Source organism: Arachis ipaensis, chromosome B04, assembly GCF_000816755.2.
Source record: "Arachis ipaensis cultivar K30076 chromosome B04, Araip1.1, whole genome shotgun sequence".
Lineage (NCBI taxonomy): Eukaryota > Viridiplantae > Streptophyta > Magnoliopsida > Fabales > Fabaceae > Arachis > Arachis ipaensis.
This window is the reverse complement of record NC_029788.2, coordinates 128441784-128450171: the sequence shown is the minus strand read 5'-3', so window position 1 is coordinate 128450171 and position 8388 is coordinate 128441784. Positions and strand designations below refer to the sequence as shown.

Below are 8388 nucleotides of genomic sequence, written 5' to 3'. Positions count from 1 at the left end.
TTAGTTCATATCAATAGTGCATTGGTTAAAACCAATAAAAATAATCCAAACTAGAAAAGATTTTAAACTTGTTACCTTCCGCAACAATCTTGTGGATGTCATCAACGAAAAGCATAATCTCGCCGTTAGATTTAGTTACTTCGTCGATAATGGCATTCATCCCTTGCTCAAACTTTTTTGGTTCAGCGTCAAGTGCACCCACATCTAGGGATATAAGCTGGAAAGTGAAAAAGGTTTATCACATCACCAATGTATAGTGAGTAGTACATTAATAAAATTTTATTTTTATGTTCTACCAGTCTCAGTATAAAAATTAAAAAAAAGATATTATACAGATAACTGGTAGTATATTATCACATTATTAAAAATAATTAATTTTTAAATTTATTATTTAAAAAATTATCTTCTTGGATTCCCCCCTGAGTGGGTACCTTTAAGATTAATTGTGATGCTAGCTATCTTGGCAGTGGTGCTCGAGTTGGTTTTGCTTGTGTTAGCAGAGATTGGAAGGGAAGGTGGCAACGAGGCTGTCTGGGAACAATTGAGAGTCGTAGCATTTTGCAAGGAGAGTTGTTTGCTATTTGGAGAGGCTTTCTTTTAGCATGGGACTCGGGACAAAGAGACATTATATGTGAGACAGACTGTGTGGAGGCTTTTACTATTGTCAATAATTTACAAGATTGCTCTGGGTTTATTGATCCTTTGGTGTTAAAAATCCGAAATATCATGTCTTGGAAATGGCGTGCTGATCTTCGGTTGATCTTGAGAGATGCAAATACAGTAGCAGACATCATGGCAAAGACTGCAATGAGGACTATTTCTCCCCAAGTGGAGCTTCCATTGCCTTGGAAGGAGTTTGAGAGTAATATTCAGCGGGACTGCTGCAGTTTCTTGTTTTTTTTTCTTTCTTAATTTTTGTTTATTTTCTTTTAAGTCACCAAAAAAAATGAAAAAGAATAAATAATCCACGCTCCTCTTCATTCCCACTTTCATCTCATTATTCAAGAACGGAGTAAATATTTGTACAAAACACATACCCGTTTATCCAAGAAAATATCATCTCCCTCAGCAATTCTCCAAGCGATTCTGTTTCAAAGTCAGAGTTAGGTACGTACACAGGTCAACTGCAATATAAGGAATACTTAAATAAAAACGGAAGGGAAATAATGGTAAGGGTTTTTGAAAAATTAAGTAATTTTTTTGTTTCAGACATTATTTTTCAATACGACAGGTTAAGAACTAATTTGTCGCATATAATTTTATTTAAGATTTTGTTATTAGTCAATTAATTATTGTATGTACAAAACAAAATTTAAACTTCCAATATTTATTTAAACGAACTATTGAATTAACTATTAGATCAACTAAAATTGGTTAGGTAAATTAAGTAATAATGCTTGATTTTTATTAAAGAAAAAACTAATTAACCAGCTGTTTAAACACTAAGAGGTAAAAATGCCTTAAAATTAAATCAAATAATAGAAATATTTGGTAAAAAAAATCAAAAATAAAATTTGTCTTATTTATCATTTATTAATTATTATTAGAATTAATAAATAGGGTAAAAAACGTATATGTGCCAAGGAAGGTTTAAAATTACCCAAATCAGCCAAATAAAATTCTGATATATCAATCCACCAAAGAACAAATATATGTAATTCGAATCAATACAATTCGAATTAGTTTTCAACGTAATTCGAATTGATGTAACTCGAATTATTGACTAATAACGTTCCTAAGTAATTCGAATCAATATGCATCGATTTAATGAAGCGTAGTTCGAATTAAGTCAATTCGAATTACTAGCATCACCTGCATGAAGAGGGAGTTCGAATCTACTTGATTCGAATTAGTATTGGTTGCTTACTTAGGGTAATTCGAATTGATATGATTCGAATTATATATATATAGTGTGAATGAACTTGATTCGAATTACTATGAAGCAGAGGTCTATATATATGATGTGTACGTGAGTTGCTCTCAATAGAGGGGTTAGATGGCTAGTGAAGATAGTTTTCTAGTGTTAGTTCACCACAGAGGATCGATCAAGAGAAACAAACTCGATCCGGTGTGAAGTTCACCGATAAGGATCCTCTCTGTATTATCGTGAGGCCTACGACGAGCTATGATGACCTTGTTAGCTCTGTACTTCTGAAACTTAGTCTGGATGGTCTGAAAAGGGTTAAGAAGTTTTTCTATCGCATTCCAACGACGGTGCTCCAAGATACCGTGAAGTATGACTGTTTCACGATCGGGAGTGATGAGGACTTGCAGGTCATGTATCATTGTCGCTGGCAGTTTCCCGAGGTGAGCACACCAGAGCTGTTGGTAAAGTTGGTTGATGTGGTATCCAGCTCGGGGGGTTCGAACCGGAATACACACACTTTAGCCGCGGTGGCCGGTTCTAGCTCGAGACCTGCCGTTGCTTCTTCCTCCGTCCCTGCGTATGAGCCACCGACCCAGCCTGTCGCCTCCCCTTCGTTCGCTGTTGACCTCAGCGGCAATGTCGGCGACGAGGTTGGTACAGGGGAACATCTTCCGACCTCAGTACATTGTGCTACACCAGCTGGTGTTGGAAACGAATTGTTTGATGATCCAGATGACGATGATGTTGAGCCGGATCTGATTGCTGACGACAGTGGCGATGATCTCGGAGTGAGTGACCCGAGAGGGGCTGCAGGTGGATCTAGTTTTGGGACACAGCAGTACCCATCCCATTTTTCATCATTGGACCTGGATGCCATGAGGCATTATGGGCTTTCTGGGCAGGCTGCTGGATTTGGCGCTAGAGATGTGGACGGGTCTGCTGGTATGACAGAGTTCCAGGTTGGTCAGCAGTTTCAGGATAAAGATGAGGCTTTGTTGAGTGTGAAGACTTACAGCATCCGCCGAGGGGTACAGTACAAGGTAGTTGAGTCTGACTATCACCGATATGTGGGAAAGTGTTCTGAGTTTGGGAATGGGTGCACATGGTTGATTCGGTTGAGTCTCCGGCAGTGCAAGGGAGTCTGGGAAGTGAAACGGTACAACGGACTGCATACGTGTCTCGCCACCTCTATCTCCAGCGACCATAGGAGTTTGGATTATCATGTGATAGCGACATTCATTATGCCAATGGTGAGGGCTGATGCATCCATCAACATCAAGGTGCTCCTAAATGCCACGGCCGCACACTTTGGATTCAGGCCGACGTACAGGAGGGTCTGGATGGCGAAGCAGAAGGCTGTTGCCGTCATCTATGGTGACTGGGATGAGTCGTACAACGAGCTCCCTAGGTGGGTGTTAGGAGTCCAGTTGACCATGCCTGGTTCAGTAGCAGTCCTTCGGACATGCCCTATTCGAGTTGGGGGATAGTTGGACGAGCAAGTCCGCCATGAGCGGGCCTAACACCCCCCACTGCAGCCCCTCCTCCATCGGCATGATCACCACGACTAGGCATATCCTGTCTAGGAGCAGCCCCCTCCTCCTGCCTCCACGTCCTCCTCGTCGACCACCGCCCCTACCGGTCTCATCACCCTCCTCCATAGCCTGGTCCAGCCATCTCCACTCACGCTGGCTATGACGTGTCCCGACTCGAGCTCTCCTCTCAACTCGACGCCTGTCAGGAACGTCGTCAACTCGGTCCATATCTGGAACTCGGCTGGCACCCCTCTGTGTCGCCTCAACCGGAATAGGAATACCTCTCGGATCCCCCAAGTACATCTCAGGTGACAAGAACCTCTTTTCATGCTGATGCCACCAGGCAAGAACTCATGTGAGGGTCCCGGGTTAGCAACAATGTCGAACCGTAACACGTGGTCCGCACGTGTCTCCCAGTGAAGGTGCCAATGCTGTAAATGGGACGGGAACCAACGGTCACCACCTCTCCCGTCCTTCGACATCAAGAAGTCGATGTTCAGGGCGGGATGCAGGGGAGGCTGTACGCTGCCGAACTGCGGTAACACTCTATCAACCTGATGCCACTCAACCACCACAAAATATATCAGGGAGGTCACACACCGCCATAACATCGTATGCCGAGGCTCCAAGACCTCCGGATGGACAACCTGGAGGACGTCGAGTGTGCTATAGGGCATCCATATAAACTGAAAAAAGCAAATCAAATCCATTTGACGAACTCGTTAAACCGTATAAACTGAAAGAAGCATTAACTATACATATGAGATTAGCGTACTTACATCCCGAGCCTGTAACAAGTTGATCTTCAGTCGAGCCATCTGTACCCGAGGTCCCTTCTCGCTAATCCCAGGATTGTAACCTGACCACCTACGTAGGAAATTAAACATGGTACTGCGGTCATTAATGATTCTAAAAGGCATAAAATTGCATGAGAAATTGACAATAATTAAACTAAAGATAAATAGTACAATACGATAGTGGTACCTCGAGGCAAGGGGCCAGCTAAACGCATCATACCCAGCAGGCCTAAAACCAGGAAAACGCCAAAAGATCCATGACTGAAGTAATTGTAACGGCCCAGCTAACTTCACTACATGTCTGTTGGCCACTCGGCACATGCAACAATACAACTATGCTAGTGCCGCCGACCCCCAGCTATAGCCACCCATCTCCTCAAGCCTAGCCACAAACGGTAACCATCTGATGTGTATACGATTGCCTGACTTGTCTGCAAACAGCTGGGTGCCTAACAACATCATGATATAGGCTCGGGCAAAGCGCCTCACCGTCTCCTCATCTGCCCCTTCGGGGCACTCTCCAAAAGTCTCCTGGAACCAGGTGCAGTTCACTGCGAACTTCTGTATCTGGTTCGCGGGAGGTAACACACCTAGCAACTCATGGAACCACTGCCAAGCTGGCCTGCCACCCTCTATGTATACATGAAAGTCTGTTAGGAAACCACTGACGTAACGTCCATCTACTGGTAACCCCAACTGGTACGCAACGTCCTGAAGTGTGATCGTGCACTCTCCGAATGGCATGTGGAACATGTGCGTCTCCGGACGCCACCGCTCCACGAAGGCACTCACAAGGGGCTCGTCCAATATGAACCATCTGTCGTTCAGTCTCGCAAGATGGTATAATCCGGCCATCTGTAAGTACGGAACGTACCTATCATCCAGTCGCATCCCCTGCTGCCGCCGCATGCTCGATATGCAACGCCGGGGCTGCGCATTACATGGACCGCATAATTAGAAATGATTTACAATACCACTAACAGATAAAACTCACAACGTAAACAACTAAAATATACCACTAGCAATAACAGATATAGTCAACCACTAACAGAATTTCTTACGAAAACCGCAAACATAAACCTTTTCTGGAAAACACATGCACAAAATAATGGTGGTAAACCACTAGCAAAACCACATACTAAAACCGCATACAAAAATCACTAACATAATCCACACGCAAATCCACTTACGAAAATCACATGCAAAACCACTCAATTAACCACCATCAATACCACCATCCTAAACCGCTAACATAAACCACCATAAACCGCTAACATAAACCACTTACATAAACCACCATCAAAACCGCAAACAAAACCACTAGAAGAAACCGCATGCAATACCACTAGCCCAACCCACTAACATAAACAGCCAATAAAACCGCATGCAAATCAGCTAACATAAACCACTATCAATACCGCTATCATAAATCACTAACATAAACCAATATCATAAACCACTATCAAAAACCACTAACCTCGTCGTTGATCACCCCGGCGATATGAGCAACTCCATCCAGTCGACAGCTTTCCCGGATCGTCCCCCATCGCCTGACTTTGCCGCTCCACTCTTTCTCGGACCGATTCTGGGTCGTTTTCTCTGGGATTTGGTGGGGTTTGAGAATGGAAAAGTGATTCGAATGACCTTGGTTCGAACTCCTTATATAAGCAACTCCCACGTAATTCGAATGAACTCGTTTCGAATTACTACTAGTTTGCAAAATTGAGTAATTCGAATCAACTTGATTCGAACTAACTTAAAAGCACGATTCCCTACTAATTCGAATTGAATCAATTCGAATTATAAGTTTATAATTCGTTACATATTGATTCAAATTACGTGTTGCCAATTGTTTCGAGTAATTCAAGTTATATCAATTCGAATTACGTTGAAAACTAATTCGAATTGTATTGATTCGAATTACATATATTTATTCTTTGGTGGATTGATGTATCAGAATTTCGTTTGGCTGATTTGAGTAATTTTAAACCCCCTTGGCACATATACGTTTTTTACCCTAATAAATATTAAATAAGATAAGTTTAATATTTTTTTTTTTGTCTTTCTACCGTTACTCATCAAATAAGTACTAATAAATACTAAGAGAAAAATTACAACAAAACTCAAACTTCTAACCTTAAAAATGAAGGCATATGTTGTAAAGACAAAACACAAGGGAAAAAATTGTAGCAAGGAAGAAAACAGTTACCAAAAACAAATAAAGCAAGGAAGAAGACATAAGACTTGAATCTTACCCTGCAGCAATTGCAGTTTTTCCAACACCATGCTCACCAATAAGCACAGGATTGTTCTTAGTTCTCCTCGAGAGGATCTGTATGCAACTCTGAATTTCATTTTGTCTTCCTACGACTGGATCAAGTTTTTTATCTTTGGCCAACTTTGTTAAATCTTTCCCATATTTCTCTAAGGCTGATGAAGAATCCATGCTTCCTTCCTCACAGCAGGTTCTATAAAAGTCAGGCTTCATAATGATTAATTTTCAAATTTACAATTATTTACATCAAGAAGACTTCGGATTACCTTTTATGTTCTGATCCTTTGCGATTGGTTATAGCTTTTCCTCATGTAAGGTTCTTCTGCCCCAGTTCACCGAATTTTCTCCATGTAAACAAAGACTTCGTATAATAATAAGTCGTTGTCGTTATATTTTAATTTGTTGCCACTAGAAATTCATTTCCATTAGCAAAATTCACGGGTTTTGTTACATTCTTAATTTCTCGAAGTCTTCTCTTTTCTCTGTATATACTATGCAAGTATTTTTATATTATTTCTTTAGTTACAACTATGCAAGTTTTAAGAAATATGTAGGTCTATCTTTGGTTCGGAAAACAACAAGAACAAGAACGTAGGTTTTGTTATTTTATATATATATTGAGACTATACAACTGTCCTTTTTTTAACTTGGACACATCTACATGGTCTTTCTTAATTATACAGGTCTTCTTGTGTTAAGTGAATGTGGTTATGTCCTCCTGTCTGATTATGACATGTATGTGAATTAGTATTAATTAACATAGCCACTGGCAAATTATCATACTAAGTTTAAGTAGAATAAGAGCAAAAACTTTGTTCTTCTCACTACCACATTTTTATTTATGGTCAAGTCAACCAACATTATTTCTTGAAAACTTCTGTTACAATGCTCATCAATTATTTTATAAAGATGTCGATGTTTATACTTTATATACATATATATGTTAATTTGCAGCATATTTGTTTAGAAATTAAGATATTAAATTAATATTATAATTTTTTTATAATAATCTTTCCATAATTTAAATATAAGTCACTCTCTCTAATATGTTTAAAAACTATATAGATTAGGATGATTGAGGTAACACGCCTCGTCATCAGCAAACGGACAATAGGCCTGTTGCCAAACGGCTCTATGTCACTAACGTGTTATCCAAGTTAGTCCCTATAAGATAGAGAGTATAAAAAATAGTTAAAATAGAAAGAAGAGCTAGTACTTAAATTTGTCATTAAAAGATAATTTGTTATCTAATGAACTTTATAAGAGAGACAATAAAAAATCTTGACAATGTGTACAATGAATTTTGAATTTGGTCCAATAGGCCAATTAAAAAAAAACTCAAACAATTATTTCAAAAAATTAATATTCTAACCCTAATTTACCAAAGGAATTTATTCAAACACCATCTTTTTTCCCTCCAAACCGTCTGCTACCTGACAAATGAATTTTTGCCGGTATAGAAATTATCAAATGATCAATCGTAGTATAGTCTAAACCGACGCAAAATCCTTCATCAAACAAATCTACAATCTATATCCGAGAGTACTTGTCTCCCGAGTCGTTCTCCCTTGGAATTGCCAAAGTATGCATCTTATTGATTTAGTAAGCCTTGTTGGAATTCTTTGAAGGTTTTAGCAAAGCAATGAGAAACAAACAATCAATTATCAAAAGACTTGGCTTAGGGTTGGCATTAGAAATTCTATCCTTATAGTCCATTCAATGTTGACAACAATTAAGCCTTGCTTCATTTAGTTAACCCCTAGGTATAGAGGGAAGTCAAATGAAAGCAATCAACTTGAGTCACAAGTCCTAGCTTCACCTTATGTGAACCTAGCTTTAGTGCACTCCAAGCCAACTAGCAATCCCTAATTCCAAATCAAATATTGATACACTATTCAACTTCTTCCAAAGACCAAA

General features: G+C 39.8%; 1 protein-coding gene across 2 annotated transcripts in view; it reads right to left on the bottom strand.

The window, feature by feature from the left end:
- The window catches only part of LOC107635378 (chaperone protein ClpB3, chloroplastic), a 9377-nt gene extending 2358 nt beyond the window's left edge, over nucleotides 1-7019 (bottom strand). Inside the window, exons 1-4 of one of the 2 annotated variants that reach the window (XM_016338850.2) lie at nucleotides 6738-7019; nucleotides 6452-6647; nucleotides 1038-1086; nucleotides 76-217 (exon numbers count right to left, since the gene is read on the bottom strand). In XM_016338850.2, the coding sequence (XP_016194336.1) occupies nucleotides 76-217; nucleotides 1038-1086; nucleotides 6452-6642 (382 nt within the window). In that variant the 5' untranslated portion in view covers nucleotides 6643-6647; nucleotides 6738-7019. Of the gene's footprint in view, nucleotides 1-75; nucleotides 218-1037; nucleotides 1087-6451; nucleotides 6665-6737 lie in introns of both variants that reach the window. The other variant, XM_016338849.2, reaches the window with a different exon arrangement.